Source organism: Motacilla alba, chromosome 3 (genome assembly GCF_015832195.1).
Source record: "Motacilla alba alba isolate MOTALB_02 chromosome 3, Motacilla_alba_V1.0_pri, whole genome shotgun sequence".
Taxonomy (NCBI): domain Eukaryota; kingdom Metazoa; phylum Chordata; class Aves; order Passeriformes; family Motacillidae; genus Motacilla; species Motacilla alba.
The window spans coordinates 110,548,819-110,573,413 of NC_052018.1; the positions used below are offsets into that span (position 1 = coordinate 110,548,819).

Sequence of the window (24,595 nt, forward strand, 5' to 3'; positions counted from 1 at the left end):
TAAGATACAGGTGCTTGGAGACACCCCTTTTTCTGTGTGTTGTTCAGACCTGGTTTTAGAACATCTAGAGCAAGGTGTGAGAGGACCACTGACTTTCAGAGAAGGAGCTGTAGAGAGGTGGGAGACAGGAGGTTCGATTGCCTGCCAGGTATGAAGAGCACAGCCCTTTTATGAAAGTAAAGGTTAACTTTGCCAGCTATATCTTTTAATAAGTATTTTTACAGTAGCAGTGTAAAGATTTTGATGTGGTTGTTATAGCTTAATTTCCCATTAAGGGTATTCCATACTCCATTAATCTGTAACAATGTTCTTGAGAAATTTTACAGTATCTCTGCAAAATCTATTTACTAGGGGTGCATTTTGTGGAAGAAGGTCCTGCTCACTAAGTCAAAGCTGCTGAAAGCCATTTCCAGACCCTGAGTCCCAGGATGCAAATGGAGGGCTTCAGAACTTCTGATGGTGTGCATGCAAGTTACCGTGATCTTCAGGTTCTGCCCTGTCTCACAAATGCTTTCCCTTGTTTTCTGATTATTCTTGCTTTTTCCAATCCGTTCCAAACTGCTGTGTTGCTGGTGCTGATTTGCTCTCAGGTAGAGCTGTTACCCCTTCGATAAGGGGAGCAGAATGAGGAGCAGCTGTGGAAGGCTCTGACATTGCTGATCTCACAACTGGTTTGCAGCCCTGTGGAGAGCGGTGGAAAACGAACCAAGAGCTGAGGAGCCTTACATTCTCTCATTTATCTCTCTGATCACAGCCAGTAATTAACACCAATCTTTATATAAATCATTCTCTAGTCCTGCTGCAAGCACTCTATTAATGCACGATTTGGACGGAAAATTTAAGTGCAGAAAGGTCACACAGTGTTTTGTTAAGATTCCTCTGTCACGTGAAGCCTGCTGCATCCAGTGCTATCTACTTGCAGGCTTCTTTCTCATGGAAAGGGATGGTTCTGAAAAATAGATATATTTTTTAAAATTTATGTACAAATGTTTGTTAGATGGTGTCTTTTACAACAGAACTTACTACATCGTAAATGTGTTTTAATTTTATGAAGCTCAGGAAAATAAGTATTGATAAAGTCATCATTGAATTCTACCCTGCTTGGAGATGAGCATAGCCAGTGCACTTTCCTTTCCTTTTGAGGTTTCTTTTCTCCCATTTTCAAGGAAGAGAGAAAGAATTTCTTCCTGAGCAGTAAGCAGTGATTAAATGTGTGAATATTGTCTTTCAATTCTAGCAGTACAGTGAGCCCTGCTACTGGTGGAGGTGAGGAGCTCTGGTAGGGCCTGATCTTTCAAGCTTGGGTCACAGTGCAATCTAACTGCTGGGATTCTGGGAATCAGGCTGAGGTGGGAAAGAGAGTTTGTTTCTGTGTCAGACTGATTTCCATGGATAATTTGTATAGTTGTGAGCAGGGATGTACCTGTGTCAAGGAAGAGAAGCATTGGTGGAAGCACACTTGGTCCTATTGTTCATTCCTTGGTTTGCTTGGGAAGCTGCTTCAGCAATTGCTTCTGAAGAAACAAAATCCTTCAGCAGTTGCCTAAATTAAAATAATTCAGCATATTAATTAAAAATGCAGTAAAATTATACCAAAAGATAAATTCAGCATGGTTTTTATGAGTTCAATGGAAGGACAGATCGTAATAGCAAAACCCTGTAATTAAAAGCACTAGCAGGAAATTCAGGTTGGGGATGGATTTTTCTCAACTTCAAGATGTTAAAATACCTGCAGGTGTGAACCTTAGTGTGAAAATAAATTTGTTAGTAGACAAACACCACTTCAGGAAGGGTCTTTTTGTCTAGTCACTGATATTGAACTGTACAAATGGAGATTCTACAAGCACCCTGTTTGTAGACAAACTAAATCATAACCTTGGCATGAATTTGCTGCTCAGAGGCTACTTAGGGCTGACTGATCTGCACTGTCTCTCAAAGAGAAAATATTCCTTACCTTAACTAGTTCTTGCTGGTGAGTGCTTCCTCTGGAATCTTCCCCCTTTCTTTTTCTTTTTTGGTCCCCTGTAAGCTGAAAGTGTTAACTTGTAATGTGTAACTCGTTTTCGCACGGTAGTCAAAAGCCTGAAGAGGTCATTACTCTTACACTGTAGTGTTCTGCCACGTCATGTGTTGGGATTCTTCTTCCATGTGCTGAGTAATGCTGGGAGAGCAGTTTTGATTGAATTTATTCATTATTTCGGTGGGGGATCGGGGAGGAACTGTGGAGGACAGCTAAGGTACCTGTTGCCTCACAGAGGGCACTCCTTCCGTTGTCTTTGGCACCTGTACCCTACTGAAACTGGCATTGTACCTTCTGAGTGGGCACCATGTCAGACCAGCAGATGGGCTGCAGCAGCATCTTGCCAGAAAACAGTTTGTGCATCAAGTTTTAAATATTGGAGGCCTGGGCTCCCATCTGATAGTGCTATAAGAGCAGGCCATGCAAAGCTTTTCTGCCTGGGGTTAAAGGATGTGTCATCCCTGTTCCAGCTTGAAGTAATTAACTTTGAAAGTCAAACAATTGGCTTCCATTAATGTGGCACACCAAAACTCTGGTGAGTCAAGATTAGGGTTTCGCAGAAACACGAGTAAGAAATGTTATGAAACTTCTTCACCAGTACTGAATGCTCTTAACTTGGAGGCATTTGGAGTTACCTGCAAAACAGCAGACCAGTTGAACATTATTTTGTCCCAAAATCAGTTTAGTTTGGTTTTGCAGGAGATGGGTCTCGTGGAGGGTTATGTATCTGTAATCTGTATAAAACCCCTCTACATTCTTAAAGCTACCTGGAATAAGAATCTAGAATAAAACCTGGTCAAAAATGCTGCTCGGCAAAGAGTCTGTCCAGGAAAAGATGCTGCATCTATAAAGTAACAAGAGAAGCAGATCTTCCTTAGGCTGCGATGAAAGTGGGGTGTAAACACCCCTCAAACATGGAGTGTTTCCATTTTTGGGGAATATTGCATATCGCAGTGTCAGGGAGGGGAGGCAATGTGCTTTGTTTGCCTTTAAACGTTTGCCTCAGCACCTTCCCTATGCAGGAAATAGATGAAGTTGTTTAACAGCAAATGCTGCTTTTTATTTACTTGTGTAGGTTTTTTTAATAATTCTGTTGCTGCAGCTTGAGTCCTTTTTTATTGTTAGATGCTCTGAGCAACACTCCTTCCCTGCTTTTACCCATTGAATTTAACAGCTTTTGCCTTGACTTGAACTGGGTCAGAACTTCTCCAGCTTTTTTTATAGGTAGCCTGTAACTTCAAAAATGTGGGATTTTTGAGATTAGTTCTGATTTCTGCAACAACTAAGCTGATGTATCGCTCCTCAGGATTAGCTAATGAATGGGACAAAACAAAAATAAAGCAGTAGCAACTAAAGAACTTCTGAAAGTACTTTTATTTGTCTTTCCCAAACAAATACATCCTCAAAATATCCAGCAGTGGCAAAGACACCAGCTGTGGACAGGAGCAGAGCTGTTTCTCCAAACTGCCAAATCAATGCTGTTTTCTTTTCCACTGTGTAAACTTTGTCAACAAAAGTGGTTCTGTGAGAGCCATTGAAAATATTTCACCATATTCCAAATGTGACTGCCACAAATTAACTGCTAAAACTACAACAAGCACGTTTGAACTGGCAGAGGGAATTGGCACGTTCCTCTGTGTCAGGCTGCAATTGTGCTGTGTGGTTGTAGGAAGCGGCAGTTCAGCCACAAACACCCTTTTGTTACCATAGCTTGTTAACATTTAGAGAGTGCCATTAATTAAGGATGTGGCATTCAGCAACAAAAAGGATGAAATTCATGGTTAAAGCGGATGATAAGGCCATAACTGCTGAGCTGGGTGAAACCCGGTAATCCTGGGCACGGGTTAATTCCAGGTGAGATTTTTGTGCAGGCACAGCAGTTGGAAATCATGGCTAGGATGTGAATCTTACTGCACTGCTTTATTTCAGAGGGCATTTTAAAGCCGTGTGCCCCACACTGGTGTGCTAGCTGTGACTGTGGGTTGAAGGGGAGGGAGGGAAAGCAGAGCTGTGCCCTTTGCCCTCTGCAAATGTTTTGTGAGACTCCTCTTGGCATGAGGTGAAAACAGCCACAGCCTCCTTGACAACTACATCCTGCACCAGTGCTCCCAGTTATGCAGACAGTGGTTTGGGTTGTGTGCCTGCATCAACATCCCCTCCCCAAATGTCAGGGGTTGTGCATCTCTAGTTGACAAAAGCAGCCTAAGCTGGGAACTTGTGCATTTGTTGTGCTATTTTAAGGGCTTTTTTGCAAACATAATCTCACCATATAGTGCTGCTGGTACCCTCTGTGAGTACTTATCTGCCATCAGAGACCTCCTGCCTATCAGCACTGCTCTCCTGCAGAGTCTCTGCTCACTGTCCTGCAGTCTAGCATTTAACTGATTGTAATATTATAAATAGCCATGTGCTACCACACAGAACGAGGCTAGCACATGGCTAATTACGAGTATACAGTAATTAACTATGAGCTAAACTCGCAGGAGAGTATGTGGTGGTGGTCTATGAGGTATGTAATCAGACTGTTTGTTAAACCTTGGGAGCCTTTCCAGTCTGTTAAATAACTATACATAGTAATGAGACAATTTTTAAAAAAACGTTTATGTTTATTTATGGACAAAAAAATAGTCTGTCTTTTTTTCTGAGCTGCAACTGGAGTATTGCTGGTTGACATCTGAATGGGTAATTAAAGTGGACTAGCAAAAGGTGCACATACAACTCCTGCTGATCTGTATGGGTGAGACTGATTGTCCCAGCATTACCTGTGTAAGAAGTTTAGTGTTATTTGTGGGGACTGTTGTGCCTTTTTCCATGCATGTGCAGTAAAAACCTTTTCTCCTTTTGTATCCTCAAATGGAACTCATTATGTGGGGCACCTGTTTCAGTATCATGTTGAGCTTTGAGTTTTCTCCCTTTTCACTTTGTGACAATTGCTGGTTATGTTTGGGTTTATTTTCCTTCAGGATGTGTGACTTTCAGTGTGGCTCCAAAAGCATCCAAGCCAGCCCAGTGTAAGAACCACTGGGGTGAAGCCCTTTTGCTGGGCTACCTCCTGTTAATTGCTCCTCTTCATTACCCTGACAGCTGTTACTCTGTTCCAGATTACCATGAACGAGGCCTCTCTATAAAATGTCAAGAAATCTACAGGGAAGTTAGATCAGCCTCTTTCAAATACATTTAAATTTGATACTTGCCTGCACGTATCAAACCTCTGTTAAGTAACTTGGTATTGAACTGCATTTTCTTATCCAGAGGTTCTTTTCTGATCTGTGCCAGTGAAGGGAGCACATCAAATTGTTTGGGTAATGTGATGTTGTTGAACAAATGGGATGTGCTCCTTTTACTAATGTCTCCTATTAACACATATTCTATATGTGGCAGAGAGAAATGAAAGATATAAATGCCTGTGCCTTAATTCCCACTTCAGTACAAAAATATGGTAAGAACAAAGTGTACCAAAACTTCCCTTCTAGCGGATTTAATGTGTGTTCTGGATGTGACTGTTACTTGTGTGAGTCTATGGATAGTTCACACCTTCCAGTTCTACTGTTTTAATATTTTAATTTTATTTTAATGTGATATCAGCACAGCAGCATTCACATGGGGAAGTGTCAGTGGGGAGCCTGTGGGTGTTTGGGGTGTGTACCCTGCCAGATTCTACCCAGATGCTGAATAGAATTGAAGGAAGGTGGCAGCTGAAGGAGACTGTTCATTGTAGAAGTATTTTTATGCCCTGACCATCAAAAAAACTAAGCTTGGATGGTTTGATTAGATCCAAGTTTACTTGATTTTTATTATGCGGATAAAAGGGGTCTATTTTTGTGTGTGCTCATGGTTGAAGTGTTTCACACCTGGACTGTTGTTGGTATTTGATCATTATCAGAAGTTTGAAAGGAACACTTATTTCCTAGGAATTGTATTCTTTTTACCTTTCTTCAGTGATGATTCTAAAAGATGATTTAGTCTCATTAAATTTTAATCCCAGTGTAGCTCTATGTAGCTTCAGTAGTATCAGAGAGAGCTGATAGTTCTCTCAGGGTCAGAAGAAAATAGGATTGCATTGTCTGTGCACAGAGGTTCTGTCTCCTGGGCTGTAATTGGCACATGTGGTCAATTATTGTTTTGAAATCTCTACTCGCACTGAGAGGCACAATCCCTCAGCTCCCCTTTAGGCAGGTGGTGGCTGTGCTGTCCCCAACTTAGGCCAGTGTCTAAATAATGCCAGAATAGAAATCAAGGTTCTAGGGCCAAATTAATTTGTGATAGAGGGAAGCAGACAGTCCTGTCTAGAGGCATAATGTAGGTCAGAACTTTTAAGTGGTGTCTTTGTCACGACAGCAGATTGACAGCAACCAAATACAGTGGTTTTCCAATTGGCTGGAATGACTTAAACAGGGTCTGTCCTAATGGAATGGCTCATTGTGGTGCCGTGGTGCACTGAGGACATCCGGCTTACTCCTTAATTAACATCCAGAGGAGACTTCTGAAAGCAGGGCTTCAAATTGCTTCTCTACTTGTTGATTAAAACTTCTCTCTGTGTGTTAGTTTTGTTTTATATTTCTTTGAACTTGGCAAAGCTCTGACCTTTAAAAGCAGGAATTCAGACTATCTTTTGGTGTGTATTTTTGGTTGCCTGACTCACTGTTAGCACAGTCTTTATTTGCAATTACATTTTGTTGCATACAGCTTGATCTCCATCTCTTTGTTCCTTTACAGCATCCCCTCAAACTGAGGTTCCTGTAGAAGATGATGCAGTGCATGTCATTAAAGTGGTAACGTGTAGATCTCATTTCTAAATTATTAACTTGCATTTGGTTCTTTTTCTTAATTATCTAGCCTTAGTTTCAGCATTTGGTCTTTATTGCATGCTTGTTGCTTTTGATGCTCTGGGTTCTTTATATCCTTTCCCTGCTTGGGGATATTTTTGCCATTTCCATAACACAAAGTGTTTCCTTGACTTGATTTTTTTCCTTGATTACAACCCCTCAACAGTTTAGTAAGGAAAATTAGATTGTGATCTCAAGCACACCTGATCTCCAATATTTCTGAAAACAGTCTCTTAAATAATATCAGAAAGAATCTGTGTTATTTATGAAAATGCATTGCCAAACAACTTTTCTTTTTAGCTACTTAACAAAATTAAATTTCAAGTAACATGGGAGATGGGAGATAAAAGAGGTTTCATTCTCTTGGTATTTTCTTATATGCTTTTCTTAAGGAACTGTTGTCTTTCTAAGGCCTTTTATGATACCAACTTTATTTGTTTCTCAACAGGAGTATCTTGAAAATGGCCCCTTGTTTTCTGAGCTGAAGTTTTACCAGAGGGCTGCAAAACAAGAGCATAGTAAGTAATGGCTCAGCTCTGACTCAGGTAGGTGTAAGGACAAGTCTGGGTTTAACTGCTTTTGTTAAGAACTGTTGCTTTAGCGCTTGAAAGCCAGAACCAGTGCCAGCTGGTGCTGTGGTAGTTCTGGATTGCTGTTGGTTTTGTTATTTGGGTGTTGGCCTTGTCCTTTCTGGTCAGAAGGGGAAACAGAAGCCAGCCAGCCAGAACAGGGCCACATTTATTGTGTGCACACCAAGGAGTGGACTCCAGAGACAGGCCAGCCCTAGGACAGAGAAAACACCCCAAACCTGGAGTTCTCAGCTGCCTTTAACCCAGTGTTATGTTCTTATTATTATTACAGTAAGAAAATGGATGAATCTCAAAAAAATAAGATGTTTAGGAATTCCGGTGTTTTGGGGATCAGGCCTGGCTGAGTACAAGGGAAAAAGGTAATGAGATAAATGGTAATTAAGCCTCAGTTTGACTGATGACCCATTTTTAAAAACAGAGATTTAGTCCTTTCAATCTGACACAAACTTGCAGTCATGTCTTAAAGGATTCCTCCCTTTCCTCTATTTCCTGATAGCTACAGGTTCATGGTCATGGAGAGACTGGGGCAAGACCTTCAAAGAGTCTTTGAAGATTGTGGAAGCAAGTTTAAGAAGGAGATTGTTCTGCAACTTGGGGCACGAATGGTATGCGCAGAGAGAGAGGAAATTGCTGTGTCTCAAATTTGCTGAGTTCAACTGGAGAATTATCTTGCTAATACAACTCCTTTAGGTGGCTTCTGAGTTTAGAATTAAATGTGTAAATGCTATGTATTTTCTTATTTCTCTGGCGTTTTTTAGGGGAAAAAAAGTATTCAGTGGAAAATCAAGACTCCCCTACAGACTGAAATTTGGTCAAACCAATTTTTTTTCTAGTAGGTTAAAACACAGACCATCCACTTCAACTTGTGTGTCTAGACTGAGATGTGTAAGCCTATTCTCATGTTTCAACATGTATTGATTTTTTTTCAGTGTCTGAAGGGTATTGTATTAGACATCCATATTTGTCAAAGTTCACAATTGCATGCCTGAATGCCAAATTTTCGGTGTGTTTGCTGAACACTGATCGTGCAGGCCAGGATTTGGCCAGTCTGCAAATACCAGTTTTGTTCTCAAATGGGTGTCACTGGCACATTCCAACAGAAAGTTATGTATGTGCTCCTTTGGAACATGATTTGTGTTGTGAAATACTGTGAATCCTGCTGTTGCTTAGCAGAGGTGCATAGGAAATGGAGTAGAGGCAATGGTCTTAAGTTAGAGAAGAGGAACTCAGACTGGATGCATCCAAAGCACCCCTTTAACCTAAATAATAATATTTTTTTAAAAATGGAAGGGCTTTCATAATCACATAATTGATAAACTTGTAACGTTCCAAGTCAGGATTGGCTTGTCCTTTGTATGAGTTGCCACGTGCAAATGTGGTTTTTAATAATGATTAGAGCTATTGTGCCTCAGTAAGGAGCTGGAGGTGTTGATGCAGGGGGACTGTGACATGAGATGCTGGTCGTGTAATAACTGGCAGGATCAAATGTGTGCCAGACCTTTAGAAATGATGGAATATGATCTTTACAAGAGCTTGGTGTTCCCAGCATCTCCTCTGGTGTTTGTGAAGTACTGGTTTCATTCTTGCTCTGTGATTTAGAAGCTGGTACTCCGGTAGTTCCACAGGGATATCTCAAGCAAAGTATGGCTTGTTTATGCCTTGCCATCATTAGTCCAAGCAAAATTTGTCAGCTCAATCTGTGTAGCCCTTGGTTCCCCATCTAAGTGAGAAATATTTGGGGGCAGAGTGGAGAAGATGATGATGTTCTCTCCTCTGTTCTAAACTCTTTCCCAGTTGGATACTTTGGAGTACATCCATGAAAATGAGTATGTCCATGGGGACATTAAAGCAGCAAATCTTCTTCTGGGCTACAGCAATCCACACGAGGTGAGCATGTTTACATATCTACACCTTTACTGTGTTTATAACCATTGAAAAGTTTTAAGTTTGGCAAATGTTTTGCTTTCACAATTCACATATTGAAAGGAGTTTATGCATGAACATTCACATCCCCTCACAGCAGATCTGAGAGTGGCTGGAGCTTGAGGGCCGAGAAAGATGCAGGACAAAGAAAGCTGTGCTTTGTTCCCTCTGTGTTCTGCTGACTGGGATACTGCTATGGATGAGTAAACTAATGAAGAGGATAAATTATGGGACCTAATTGCTGCTGCAGGTTATACCAGTTAAAGGATTGGATGTGGCCCATTGTACTTTCATTCTGGGAAGTTCTAGATTTCTAATATTGCCATGAATTGTTTCCATGCCCTAACTCTCCTGTCCTGCTCATTGTAGTGGATAGAACAGGTAAGTAGGATTAAAGTTGCTGTTCTCTAGCACTCTGAAGCCAGCCTTGAAATGGAAGACTTTGGGTGAAATGTTTTAAAACAAATCTTTTGGTCCAGTTGTATTCCACATGCTCTTCTGATATCTTTTTTTTTCTTCAGGTAATAAAATCTAAGTATGCTTTTTTAATTGGAAAAAAGGACATCTCCAACTTAAATATAATTAGCTGTAAGCAATACTTCTTTCAATTTTGGTTTCTCTGCTGCTGTGATAAAGAACCAGATCTTGCAAAGCAGCTCACTGCCGTTGGAGGTGAACCATTTGAGTATATCTGCTCTTGTAAAAAGCTTCAAGTTAAATGGCTGAGTCAAATTTAACTTGTCAGCTTTCTGAAAGACATCATTTGAAACGCAGCATGGCTGTTTAAGACAACCCTGGGTTTATACAGTGGGAGCAGCCAGTGCATAATCACAGTTTATGGTGTTCTGCTGAATCCAGAGGAGGAGGCTCTTTAGAGCCAAATTGATCTGCAGCCATTAGCATAACTCAAATGACTTTTCTTTTGTCTTGGCTATTGTATATTTTTATGACAGCAAGAAAAGCTGCTGTTTTTCAAATTGCAATCACTTTGGAAGTGTCCACTTACAGTAATCATAAAATGTTAAGACTCGGAGCTGACTTGGAATTGGGCAGGTTGCTGGGTGACTTTCTGATTTGTTTCATGTGTTATTTGTATGAAGATTGTGCTGCACTTGTTGTTTGCTTTAATGACAGTAAATTCATTGACAGGTTAAAAATAAGGTACTTGGAAGTTACTGGACAGAGGTTTTAGTGTTATTTTCTAGGGTTTATTAAATAAATCAGTAGATGCTCCAGTTTGAGTAGCTCCTAACTCAGCATATACAAAGTGTACATCACTGCTGGGAGGTTTGCTGTAGAATTTTGTTTCACCAAAATTTCTCTTCCACTGAAATTATTCTATAAAACATTTTTAAAAGTTCCCATTCTAATTCAGAAGTGCTAATGGGAAGGATTTCTAATATTTGCTTGCATTTCTATGAATTAAACTTTCATTCCTGTATGTGTGAAGTGTTTGTGCCCCCTTTCTCTCTCTGCCAACACACTGAATAACTCGATTGCCTTGGTCTTGGTTGGGTTTTGTTGTCTTTTTTTTAATGGTGAAATGATCAACCTCATCTCATAAATAGGGAGTGAGAGCATCTAGCCTGTGGCAAACTCCAGCTCAGGAGTACAAGCCCAGGGGCTTCTGTAGCTCCCGTGAAGGTTGGCATAATAAAACTGCCTGACCTAACGATTTCTGTTAGGAGGTTTTTCAAAAATTTAATGCCAGTGGGTTCCTTCTCTTTAGGGTTTAGGATTTTAAGAGAAAATATATTTTAAGTGTTCTAGAATTAAAGAAACTTGCTTTTAAAAGAAACCAATAACTCATCTCTTAAAAATAATGTTTATCTCTATTCAAAATATAATTTTATATTCTGTTTTGGTAAAGAGAGATAAATCCCTGTTAAAAAAAGCAGGTTTACCTTTATACTAAACTTTATCTTTTTTTGCAACTGCAGAAAGTCAGTGACAAATTTGCATGTAAGAAACACATGAACAGTCACTAAATGACAGAAAAAAATGCATTTTTCATGTGTTAGACTTCCTGCTGCTGGTCTCTCTCTTTTCTGTAAATTAACCTGGTGAATTTACACCATAGCCAATAAATAAGAGTCCCCTCTCTCAAAGGTCATGTGAAATCCATACTGCCACCCCCTACTTTCTGTGGCACGGCAGAGAAACAAATAAAGTAAAGGTGCTGTCGCTGTGTGACCTCCAAATGATGGTTAGAAATGGGGAGAGGCTCCCAACGAGTGACCTCCAAGAGCTGCAGGTGTGCTCAGCAGGGGGCAGCGAGGCCATTCCCTGAGTCACAGGTCACAGGATCAATTCTGCAGTCAATGGTTCTGAGCACGGGCCTGCACAGGGACTGCCAAAGCAGCAGTGATGGACTGAGGGGACTGCACAGCCCATGAATCTCACACGGGCCTCAAAGGAAACTTGAAGTCATCAGAACTATAAATTACAGGAGAAGCACAGTCTCAGGGCTGTGGAGAGTTGAAGATAATTTGTTGCGTGGTCCTAACTGTTTGTATGATAAAGCAGAACAAGCAGCATGGATAGAGACTCTGAAAGAAATTTAAATCCATTCGTCTCATTTGAATGGTGATACTATGAGGAGGGGCAAGTGGTCACCAGACAAGAGCTTAAAATCTGCATTTTAAATATATGAGGTTTGGGACAGCACCTCTTGCAATCACCGTGTAGCATTTTTTCCCCATGGATTTTATGGGCAGACGTGTTGCAGACTCAAGTCTGGGTTTAAAAGCTGTGCACCTCAGTCCTGATTTTAAGTGTTTCTTAGACAGGACAGTTGCATTATAGAACTCTGACTTGATTATTAGAGATAGAAGAATACAAAATTGTTTCAGAAGATACAGAAATCATGCATTGATCTTTAGGGAAAAAGTTGTATGAAAGCACTTCTGACTTCAAGCTGTTTTTCACTGTGAGGCGAGTCATTGTGATTCCTGCTTTTTAGCTCACTGGGACAGACTTGCTAAAGTGCAGGTGAATTGAGAAGAATTCAGATCTTCTCTGTCCTCCTTCAGGGCAGAGATGCCCTGTGCTCCTTCCCCTCTCTCTGTTGGTAACCGAAATGGACCTCAGTCTGCCTTTACCCTTTTTGTAGTCCAGTGCCCAACTGAACCTGACAGCACTCTGGCCACTAGCAACCGATCTGCCTCTTATTATAGGTATCTACTTAATTATTCACAGGCATGACGTAAACCTAGGAATGGAAGCACACAGAGAAAATCGCTGTACTTCATCCTTCCAGCAATAAATTTCCTGCTCTGTCCTTCAAGATAAAGGGAATACCATGAGAATCCAAAGGGCCAGGCTAATAACTACCCAGCTCAGTGCAATTAAATATCATCGTGCGTCCAGGTTGTAAGAATTGTGTATGTTTAGCAGATATTTAGCACTTCAGACACCAAGCACTGTGAGGGAGTCATGCACAGAAAGGGCAGAGAATGGCTGAAACTGTGGCTGGCTGCTTGTGCTCACAAATAATTATTTGTGCCTGTGATAATTCACTTGACCAAGACGGGCACATTTACATGTGCATGAAATTAAAGGGGAAGACTTTAGAAATCTGGCTCATGGTTGGTAACAAAAATCTATTCATAACAGACCATGCTAAGCACTGCAGAGCCTGGTGCAAACTGGGCTGTGTAAAGAAGAGAAATCTGAACAAAAACAAGAGTTAAAATAGGTTGAGTGGGAAGGAGTGTACAGTGTACCACAGCTAAACCCAGCTGTTCTGGGCTTATGGCCCTGCTCCACCTTCCTCATACACAGTACCTTTCCTTATTCCAGTGTCCTCTTTGTCTTGATTGCTCTGCTCTATTTTCTTCTTTTTTTAATTTTTTTTTGTTCTTATTTGAATTTTGTCCCCCAAAAAACATACAGATAAAAAATATTTATGGTTTTGAAACACCTACTAAAACTGCCTTAATTTTTCTCAGTATTCTTTAATACTCATCTGCTTTTCCCCTTCCCCATACCCTTAAAAATTCCACAACAACTATAAACTCTAAATGAGCTACCTCTACCATGTTCTGAGCAAATTTGGAAGGGCATGCAGTATTACATTATCAAAAAGTGACAACTAGCTATAAAGAACTATATATCTTTTTAATGATGAAAGGGTTATAATGAGAATTGATGAAATGAAATTAATGGTAATTTAAAATAACACAGTCATTCTGATAATGGTTGTGGCAAGGTTGTAACAGTGCCTTGCTGGTTTTGTACAAGCTGAAGGGGATTGATTTTTGTTGGTGGCCAAGAGGCTTTGCCTTGAGAGGCTGCCATGTTTGTGGAAAAAATCTGATGTGAAAATTATGGAAGTGATAAATGGCGCAGCTAGAAACGAGCTGAACCGGTGCACTCATGGCCAGCTTTTGAGGAGAACTGCTGTGGTCAGATGTCAGGATCACCCTGCATGTGAGTGGCTTTAAGAAGCAGTTGCTTCTTTATTTCCAGTTCTTCTTTCTTTCCATCTTCAGTCAGTGCAGGATAACTTAAAGTTCCTTCTCAGTTCTAGGGGATTTTCAGTGTAAATTTAAAACTGCCCTGCTGATACAGCTACTGAAGGTATTTTATGCAAATCCATTGGTTAAAAATGCACTGCATTATGGAGCTGCCTTAAAAATAAAAAAGCACATAGTTACTCTGATAGGATAAGTGGGGAGGGGGTTAAGTTTGACTAGCAGATATTTGTGGCTGCTTTCTGGGTGGCCTGTTGTTGGTATAGTTTGAAAGATCACTGTGGCTGGACTGTCATATGGGAGTCTCTATCTCATAAGCTGGCATGCCCAGCCCAAACCAGAGAGCTGCCAGAGGTGCTGTTGGGTGTATTTTCTTGCTTGACAGTTGAAATCTTATTTTAATGTAAGGCAGAGCCTTAATTTTTAAGGGTATTTTATCTTCCTGTCTATGTCAGAAACCTGTAGTCAAGCAGAATCCAAAGCACACTGCTCAGTCTGGAAGAGTGCACCTCCTAGGCTCCTCTCTCCTTCCCAGCCCACAAAGGATGCAGAAGACTCTCACAGAACTTGGTTTTTAGGGTAGTTTGAGTGAGTTCTCTGACTGTGGGCTCAGTTAGGGCAGCAGCAGAGCATCAGGAATATGCCAGAGAATGGATGCAGGAGACAATCAAATCAGTCAGCCCAACCAAGCTGATGCCCTGTCCCAGATTTTGTAGCCATCCCTGCCTCTGGTCTTTAATCTTGTATCCCACTTTGGCCGGGCTGTCAGGTGAGAAACATCATCAATAATCTTAAAAGCCACCCCCCTGCAGGAAGTGAGGGCTGCAGCCCAGCTTACACGCTCCAGATAAGCTCAGATCCTGCAGCAGAAACAGTAAAACCAAGAGACCAGCAATCCCAGGATTTGAAGCTGCCTGGAGCACAAACAGGAATCAGTAGTTCTACAGAATGTGCTACAAAGTAATGCGTTACGTTTTCTTGAGGCTTTTTTGTTTGTTTGTTTTTGTCTTTACCAGGACTGACATAATTAAATAGCAAGCGAGTGCCAGGAAAGTTTATTTTAGACTTTTTTAGGATAAACTGTTTTGTAGCTAAAGAGGAAACTAAACTAAGGCTCAAGTAAGATGTTTTTCTTTATCGTATAATAAGATTTGGTAGAAGTGATCTCTGTGCCTTCAGATGATTTTCAGCTTTTGCCCCAAAAATCCCAAAATCCATGGATGGAATGGTGATTGTGGCACTATTGCAGTATTCACAGTTTGGGCTCGATTTTTTTTCTCTTACATTGATTTAATGCCATGTATTTGCTTCAGAGTAACTGAGACACCACAGTTTGGTTCTGTGTCTTTTTAACATGCTTTCTAAATTCAGGAGTGGTTTACTGGGGTGGCTTTCTGGGTTGGGGAGGGCTGCTTTGCTTTGCTTTGTTTTAGTCTACACTTTCAATAGTTCATGTAGGAAGTTGACAGTGGCATTCCAAAGGGTTGGATTACAGGTGGGCCAGTGCCCAGCAGCTCTGTGGCCACAGGCCCTGGGCCACTGGAGCCCCATGTCCAGTCCAGCTGGGGGAAGCTGCTGCCTCTTCCTCTGGCTTTGAAGGTGCACAGTAGAGTTGAATTTGAAGAGTTTCAGCTGCTGGAAAATCCAAACGGGGAAGTGAGTGTGCCTGCTTAAGTCAGGGGAGGAAGGGGTCCCATAAGCAACGCGAGGCTGCATCAAAGGCATATTGCAGTTTATGATGTCTGGATGCCCACCTGGAGAGCAGAGAGCTCAGGAACAAAATGAAATGACTGAAATCCTGCTCGAGTCTGAAATAAGATAAGAGTATAGTAGTAGAAGGATTTAAATGGGGAGGGCAACTGTTATAGCCCCCAGTTGTACATATTTTATCCTGAGGCACCATTTGGTTTAATAAAATTTAGATCTAAGGCTGTCCTTAACCTATCAGTTTCTTAAGACTTAATTATAAAGGTTATACTTTCAAAGGACAAAAGCATTATTCATTTGTCTGTTCATGTCTTCCAGGTTTATCTTGCAGATTATGGACTTTGCTACAGATATTGTCCCAATGGGAACCACAAACAGTATCAGGAAAATCCTAGGAAGGGCCATAATGGGACAATAGAGTTTACCAGCATAGATGCCCACAAGGGAGTAGGTAGGTTTCTTTTTTTTTATTTCAGATGAGTGATTATAGAATGAGTAATCAGGCTGTGAGTGCTGCTGTACACAGGAGAAGCAGTGTTGGGGATTGCTCAGCCCCTGGTGTGGTGACCTCCTCGTGTGCCTGGGAATGCTTCCGCAGGGCTGGGGGAAGGGCAGCAGGAGGAGCCCTGAGAGGCTCTGCACACACAGCACTGGAGCAGCCCCGGACAGCCCTGAGAAGAGCTCAACATCAAACTTCATGGGTTTCTGTTGGGAGGACTGGTGTGCGCTCGCTGTGCCTGCAGAGGCAGGATTTGCTAATGCTGCGTTGTCAAGGAAGAGGGTTTGGAGTCTGCACTGTCCTTTAGGGAGAGCTGTGTCTGAGTGCCACCATCTGTGTTGTGGGAGGGTATTTCAAGATGACATTCCTTCTGCAAGGAGAAAATCTTTTTCTGAAGCCATAAAGTGTTAACTTTTTGAAATCTTTTTCCAGTAGCCTTTCATATATCTTACTTATTTAAACTCACTTTGATGGTATTGGAAACACATTTGCAGGTAAATTACATACATAGTCCTTTTATTGGATATCGATTGTACTGCCTTGCATTCCAAGGCAGACTTAATTCAACAATTCCCTAATTAGTTAAAGTCATAACCTATGTCTTGTATTCATTTACCATTAATTAAACCTTAGCTGTTTATTACGCTGCAGTCCAAATCCAATAGCAGACCCATAGAGCCATGGAAAAGGGACTGGGAGGTCAATATTGAAAATATATGGTGTGAAGTCCCACTGATGGCTGCATTGTTCACAATCAATATGGTCAATGCAACACAACTTTCTTAGTTGCTATGTCAGCAAGACAAAAAGTCAATTCTAATGTTATGCTAGTGAAAAAAATGGTGATTATTGAAAAACTTTGACTCTTGCTACAAAAGAGTGTTTTTGTTAACTTTTCTTTCCCCTTTCCCCTCCTTCACCCCCAAGATCATCTCAAGCAGGAGGGATGGTTTGCTGCAGCCAGCTTGGTGAGCATCAGTGTCACGAGTGATGACTGCAGGAATTTGTGCTTGTTAATAGCTGCTGGACTGTTACCTTAAACTAATACTTTCTAACGAGTTTTAGTTGGCACAAACAACTGTATATTATTGCTTTTTCTATTAAAAGGACCATTGACCATGTAATGTAGAGGGTCTTGATAATTTGCTGGAGCTGTTAAAACCTGCAGTCGTTTAACTCTGGTCATTAGGAAAAATGAAATAAGACTGGCAAGTATTTCCTGCTAAGAAAACTGCACCATTTCACCTGCTAGAAAATACTTTGTGGTGAGGGGAGCATCTGTTTTGGACTTTTCTGGCCTTCCCAAGCATGCAGGCTGTTTTCTGGAGGCCTGACTCTGCCTGCTTTGCCTGGTAGAGTGAGCGGTGTGGCTGTGCATTTGTTTTTGATGTGGATTCTCTTTGAAGGGTAGGTGGAAGCTGGAATATTTGGGATTTGGCTGTTGGATAGTCACAGCAGCCAGTTTGCTAGTGTTTGTGGATGGGTATGTGATTACAGGACAGATAATTCCTTCTATTTGAAAGTCCAGGGAAATTTTACAGACTTGTGTGACAAAAGGTGTGCAGAGGAAGTGTGAGGTAAGTTTTGCAATCTGTGTCTTAGATAACCTCCTCAAAGAGCTAAAGTTGTGATGGAGTTGGTAAAAACCAGAGGACTCCACAAAACAAAATGCTCAGAAAGATAGTTTGAGGGAGCTTACCCCCTCTCTTACACTTGAAAAGTGTTTGCTTGATAGCTGCAAGAGACTGCAGAACATGATGTGGGATCTGGTATGTTGCAGAGCATCCAAACTCTTCACATGGAATGCCAGCTCTGACCTTGTGGTGGTGTCCTGCTCTTGTCTGGGACAGAGTTCATGTTCATCCCGGTAGCTGGTGCAGTGCTGTGGTTGGATTTAGGATGAGAATGACACTGATAGCACAGGGATGTTTTAGTTGTTGCTGAGCAGTGCTTGCCTTCAGTCAAGGACTGATGAGTTCCCCCTGCTCTGGCAGTGAGGAGCTGCCCAGGGAGCTGGGAGGGAGCGTGGCCAGGACAGCTGACCTGGCCAGAGGGACATCCCATACCCTGGGATAACAGGGGCAGGGATAGACTGGGGGGTTGGCTGGGAGGGGCCAATCACTGTGCAGGTGGTGCTGAGCGGCTCTGTTGTGCATCACTTCTTTGTCAGGGGGTTTGTTCCTTTCTTTATCTTCCTTTTCCTTATTATTATTTTTTAAATTTTAGTTCAAGTATTAAACTGTTGCTCTCTCAACCCATGGGTTTTAACTTTTTTCCCTGATTCTCCTTCCTCTCCCTCCAGGGAGGGGTAGGGGGTGAATGGCTATGTGGTACTTTAATTGGTGGCTGGGGTTAAACCACAACAAACAGCCTGAATCCATGAAGATCAAACTGCCAGAGTTTCCCCACTTGCAGCAGAGCCCTCCACATCCCAGGGAAAATCTAAAATCTGCATTTGCAGCTACTTCTGTTGGAGATTGCACGGGTTCAGCTGGGAGAACACAGCAATGGTTTCTTGGTGTGAGGCTGAGAGGCTCAGAGATGTCTTAGGATGCTGAAAGACTTCCAGCAGCTGGGGCAGAGGGCTTCTTTGCTCAGCAATCTCCTGGATTCCCTACTCGTGGTGCAGTCTCAGCACAATCTCTTGTACAAAGTGAGGTGGGGTGTTCTGAAAAGTCTTTAAAGACTGTTGGCAAATGGAAGGTGCAGAGACAGCCTTCATTCTGGTGTCACCCAGCTTTTCAGGGTGGAGGACTTTGGTATTTCAATGCTCCAGGAATATAATTCTAATTTTTAAATGTTATTTTATATAAATGAGATCCTTTCCAGAGGGCATTTCCTGCATGTGTGTAGCAACATAAGTATCTCAGCCCCGCTGAGCATCGGTGGCTGTGCTGAGCCAGGCAGATGAGAACATTTTGACTTGTTCATGAAGCAGCTACTGAATACATGCAGTGATTTGAGGGACATGCTGAAGCTTTAACAAAATTAGGAATTTGTAGCTTTCAGAAGCGCCTCTCGGCAATGCTTGGAGCTGATACCCTCCTTGCACAGAGCCAGGCAAATGCATTCCCTTCCCAGCAATTTAAGTCAATGCCGGAGTTTCTGTGCTCGAATGGAGAGTTTAATGGGAGGTTATTCCCCAGGATCTCTGTGGAGCTCCCCACGTGTAGAGTTGTGCAGTCCACTGAGATCCAGGAAGGTTCCTACCAGTGGCCACTGCAGGGAGACGCTTTGGGGTGGTGGGATTGGTCCGTGTTCTTCTGACAGCCTCTGGTAAGGCCAGATGGGATGGAGGTGCTGTTCCCGTGGCAGCTGCATCCTTGACTTGGGTTTGGAGTTCTCCTGGAACCAAGTAGGGCCCAGCCTGGCCTCTGCCTCAGGATCCAGCCTACACCATCAGCATTCCTGGATCTGTGCCAGGATCCCATCCCAACCAGAGTGTGTGTATTTGAAATTGAAACCCTTTTTATTCTGATGCAGATTTCTCAGGGCACAACTGCCTCGTTGGTTTTAGTGTCTCATTGGAGTGTACTCACTGAATTCATTTTTAAAGACCAGCCTGTATAAACAGTATTGCATTTTGGTTTGTTGATTGATAATTAGGGAGAATTATATCTGTACTCAATGTACATTTAAAAAGTTGTTACATAGTTAGTGTTAAAAAGTAATATTTGGATCAATGCCTCCTATGGATTTTTGTAGATTTTCTCCTCACTGAGGCATGCAGTCAATACCTAATTTCTCTGGAGATTTACTGCACTTAACATATTGAGGTTCTTTTAAATACTCCAGTCCTGTGCATTGAATATGTAAGCCCAGTTTTAATTTGCTATCATTGATGAACATAAGAGTATGAAGTATCTATGCTGAATTCCCTCCAGCATGTATTTGTGTTTGCCATCGATTCCAAGCTGAGTCCTCTCCCTTCTCCCAGCGTTTCACAGGAACTCTGAGCGGTGTTGCCATCTCTCGCATCAGTAGAGACCCCACTGAGGTCTGTGCAGGACTGATCTCTCCATCTGCAGTAGTAAAAGCTGCTTCCCACAGGAGTGGGGACTTTGGACAGGCTTCTCCGTGCCCCTCCCATGGGGCTGTGAGCTCCTTGGGCTCCTTGAGCTCCATCAGAGCCCTGGGACACTGGGTTTGTCCAGGGCAGTGCCAGCCTTGGGCTGATGGCAGGGAAGGCCCTGCAGGCCTTGTGCTGGTTTTCCCCACTGCTCAGTCAGAGCTGGTCAGTGGTATTAAAAACACAGCTCAGTGCTTGGCCATTTTCCCTGTTCTGCTGACTAAAATATGTGCAGGGTTCATTTTGTGAGGAAGGATGTGCAGGAATATAAACACCTATGCCTGGAAACACATTCCTTGGGAGCCTGCTTCCAGAGAACAGAGCTCTGAGTGGCTCTGGATCAAGAGGTTGATTTGGCATCTGTCCATGCATAGTTAGGATTCAGAGGGAGCCTGCAGGATTTTTTTTTCTTTCTTTTCTCGGTCAAATGAATTATTGATCTGCTGCAGTTTGATATGTGTTTCCCAAAGACTGTGTACAGGACAAACTGTAAATCCTAAATAATAAAAGGAAAATATAACCAGTCTGGCAAAAAATGGGTGGAACTTTGCAGTTGGAAATAAATAAAAAGATGGTTTAGTTCCTGAGAGCTGGATTAGAAATGTGTGCCCAGCAGAGGGGGGAGCGGGAAGTGGTTGTAAGTGAAAGAAGAGTCACCAGCAAGGAGAAGATTGGATGGGCTTCTACAGCCATCTCTGGAAGCTGCCAGGAATGTTCAGAACGGCAAAAATAAGATGGGAAGCATTTACAACTCTGTCACATCTGAGGACTGTGCCTGGGAAAGGGCTGTTTAATTTTGGCTGTTGTTCTCCACACCAGGAATTCAGAGAGGTAGTGAATCTCAGCTGCTTGCCCACCCCTACTTGTCAGGCCCTTACCTTTTTGATTCTTTTTTTCTGCCACACAGATGGGAAAGAAGAGTTAAACTTCCTGTCCCCACTCTCCTGCCACATGTTGTCCTTACTGCAAGCTTGGAACCTTTTGCTTCCGACCAGGTACCGGCATCTCCTGCCACCACCATTGTATCTGCCACCCAGATCTCATGGTGACATTCCCTTGCACCTCCCAGCCTTCCCTCTACATGAGCCTCTCCCCATCAGAGCAGAACCCAACCCTCTTTCCTTCAGCAATCCCATTCCACCAGTCCTGATGATTCCCTCCTGGCAGCTCTGCCGTGTGTTCCATGCCTGTTCATCCCATCAGGTGTGTGTCTGTAGGGTTCCAGTTTGGGAGAGAGCGTGTGGCTGGCCCAGGAAGTGTCCCTGTCTGCCATGTCACAGACTGGCTTCTCTGGAAGAGCTGTGCTGGTGCCATGGATTTTTCTTTGCAGCAATCCATGGTGGTGGTTATTGTCAGGGAGTACTTGAGCAATGTGCCAGGCAGGGCTGGGCACGAGGAGAGCAGAGGTGGTTCCCAGCTGGCTTTTGCCCTGTCTGAGGTTGGATAACTCTGTGGAATGGCCTCCAAGCACTAAAATGTATCATTAATTCAATGTATTTCTCCAACCTCTTCTGTGGAGCCACTCACTATTCCATTAGCCATCATCCTGCTGCAGGCAGCTCCTCAGACTGACCAGGACCTGGGGGAAGGAAGACTTCCCTATCTGCTCTTTGTGGGGTTTTTTTGTCTTCTCATTTCTCCTACTCCTAACAGAGGCACTGATTTTTGTCAAGTCTTGGATTTCTCTGGGTTTTAATCATCTCAGCCTTGAGTTAAGTTATATCACTTTGTGCTGGTACATTTTTATCATAATTGTATTTCACCATGATCATATTAACCTTCCTTTCCTTTATAGGCTTTTGCATTTCTGGCTGGGGTGTGAGCTCTCTTTGCTTGTGAGTTCCCATAAACTGGTGTCCTGTAATGCCAGTGAGAATTGGAGGTGCCACTGCCCATCCGTGCAATATGAGCAACCAAAATGATCCCGTTTATGAAAAGCTTCTAATCCAAAAAATCACTAATAGTGAAATTATCATGTAACAGTGCTAATTAAAAATAAGGGAATATTTCATCTGTCACTTGTTAGACCTTTACAAAAGGCTGGAGAAAATCTGCTAAACAGAGGCCATAGAGAAACCTCCCATTTTTACTCCTGTTTCAGAGGAGTTCCCGGGAACAGTGGAGTTTTGAGAGCATATTGTGGCTGTTGTGATATCCCTGATCTCTTTGGAAATAAGAATCTGAATATAAATTAGAGTGGAGATAGCTGCCAAATTCAGTGTACAGAGATACATCATCTGTTTTATTCTGAGGTGAATTGCTTCAGTTATTCTGAGTTATTGGAGCCAGTGCCTGTGTGTTGAGTATGTTTGTGGTGTATTTAAAACTCTGATTTCATTGATGTGGTTGTGAGTTCATCAACTTCAGTGGAGTTGTTCCTGGTTCATCTTGGCAGGACTGAGAGCAGAATCAGGCCTTAAATCTCCAAATTAAAAAAAATTAAGCTTTAAAGACATTGTGAAATAAAATACCACCGATATGTTCCCATTAAATACTATATCATATGAGACTAAAATAATAATAATAAAAAATAATAAAATAATAATAAAATAATAATAATAAAAAAAATCCTGTGAGTAGAAAAGCAGAAATCAAACGTCTATTAAAATTTTTTTAAAAAGCGAGGTTTTTAGCAGAGAAGTAAGAATTTGATTTAAATAAGTACTGGTTGGAGTATATACTCTTGTAACTGTGACAAGTTATCAAGCAGAATTGTTTTATTTTCACCTGGCTGTCATATTTAAAGTGAAGGCAGATTGATTTCTCTCCGTTGATGTTTATCAAGAATTCCTGTAATCTTCAATTGTGTGAGCAGATTTATTTTTGCAAGTAAACATATCTTTGAAATTTATCTGTTAGTGCTGGATTTGACATGAAAATCTAATAATTCCATTGTCCATAGATAATAGTAACTCGTTAAAGATTAATCAATTACTTTTTAACAAGAATCTAAATGATTTAAAAGCTTGAGGGATTTCGCTTATATGGAGCAGAGGGAAATAAGCAAGTACAGGCAAAGAATCAAATGCTGACATTTTCAAGTGGTTCTACAAAAACCCCAGGTAAATGTCTGTATTTAGCTCTGTATTTAGCAGCCCTTGTGGTGGCCTGGGAGATGAAGGGATAGGGGACTTACTGTCTCCTGTGGAACATTTCCTGTTGCTGCTGGGCAGAGGTGCTTTAGCTCCACGGACCCTTTTGTTGTCCCTGTGCTTGTTGTGGCTTTGGGCAGGTGTCAGTCATGGCTTTTGCTTTGTCATGGCTTTGTCCCAGGAGCTGCAGGTGAGAGGGAATGTCATTAGTCGTGGCCTAACTATGAAGAAACTTTAATCTCTGGGGCTGTTTTGTCAGAAAATGACTTTTCTTGGGGTAACTTCTGAAATCTGATTGGTTTGCTGTTATTTATAGATGCACATCAATGAATCCCCTCCCATGGAAAAAAGCTGTCCATTGGAATTCTGACAATTTTCCTCAAAAGGCCACTTTCTGTAGCCTCTCTCACTCAAACAGGTGCCAGAAAGGCATTGTGAAAATTAGAGGATCTGCAGTCAAAAACGCTGGCTTATATGGATCGAATCTGGAATTGCCATAATGGAAAAAAGACTTGTGAACACGTGTGTGTGAATGGAATTGTTCCACAGTTACTGGGAGATTTATGGCCAGAGAAATCACTACAGAACAGCAAGTGGTAGAGATTGTGTTTTTATTTTAATATGGGAGCCAAGTCTTGCATTAGGACATTGCTGAATCCAGGGCAGGAAATAAACGACGCCCAAGGGACAGCACAGCAGTGTTGGATCCAGGGCCTTTAATAATCCCAAGCCCAAGAGCAGCTAAGATAGGGAATGTAGAAAAACTAATCTGCTGCTTTTACAGTAATGTGTGTACAGGAATGAGGGACAGTTATGATGTGTTGGCACCGTGGCTTTTAGCAGATGACTTCTTAAATTAAAAGATAAGTTCACCGAGTGACTTTCTGGAATTTATTTAATGAAAGCCCATAAAATATGATATCTGTTTACAGCTGGATTAGCAGCACAGTGCTCAGCTACTGGTCTTTACACTGGATAAAAAGTACCAAACAAGTCTGAACTCTCCTTTCTTTCTTACAAAGCACAAATTCATTTTGGAGAAACATAAATTTAACTTCTACATCTGTCTGTCTTTAATCACGACAAGCAGTTTCTGGTTTTTTAGATTCCATGTGTTTTTGACGTGCAAACTGTAGGCTGCAAGTCAAAGAAATCCTGCAGTGCTCCTGCTTGTTCAGTTTTAGCAAGTTTGATTTCCTCTGGGTAGCAGCAAGCACTAGCAATTCTGTTGATATTGCACTTTTCCCTTCCCTCTTTCTCCAGGAAAAGCCAATCTATAGCTTTAACTTCAGTTTATCTGCATAGATGATGCACGGCGATGGGGTTAATTTTTGATTTAATTTTGTCTCCTGTATTTGTGTCTGCCTGGGGTGTGCAGAGAGTAAGTTGTTCCT

The 24,595-nt window shown here is 41.9% G+C and overlaps 1 protein-coding gene across 3 annotated transcripts in view; it reads left to right on the top strand.

The window, feature by feature from the left end:
- Positions 1-24,595, top strand: part of VRK2 (VRK serine/threonine kinase 2) — a 37,059-nt gene that overhangs the window by 2,506 nt on the left and 9,958 nt on the right. For all 3 annotated transcript variants that reach the window (XM_038131462.1, XM_038131463.1, XM_038131461.1), the window contains exons 3-8: positions 6,737-6,792; positions 7,295-7,364; positions 7,708-7,795; positions 7,933-8,041; positions 9,231-9,323; positions 15,860-15,992. In XM_038131462.1, the coding sequence (XP_037987390.1) occupies positions 6,737-6,792; positions 7,295-7,364; positions 7,708-7,795; positions 7,933-8,041; positions 9,231-9,323; positions 15,860-15,992 (549 nt within the window). The remainder of the gene's footprint in view (positions 1-6,736; positions 6,793-7,294; positions 7,365-7,707; positions 7,796-7,932; positions 8,042-9,230; positions 9,324-15,859; positions 15,993-24,595) is intronic.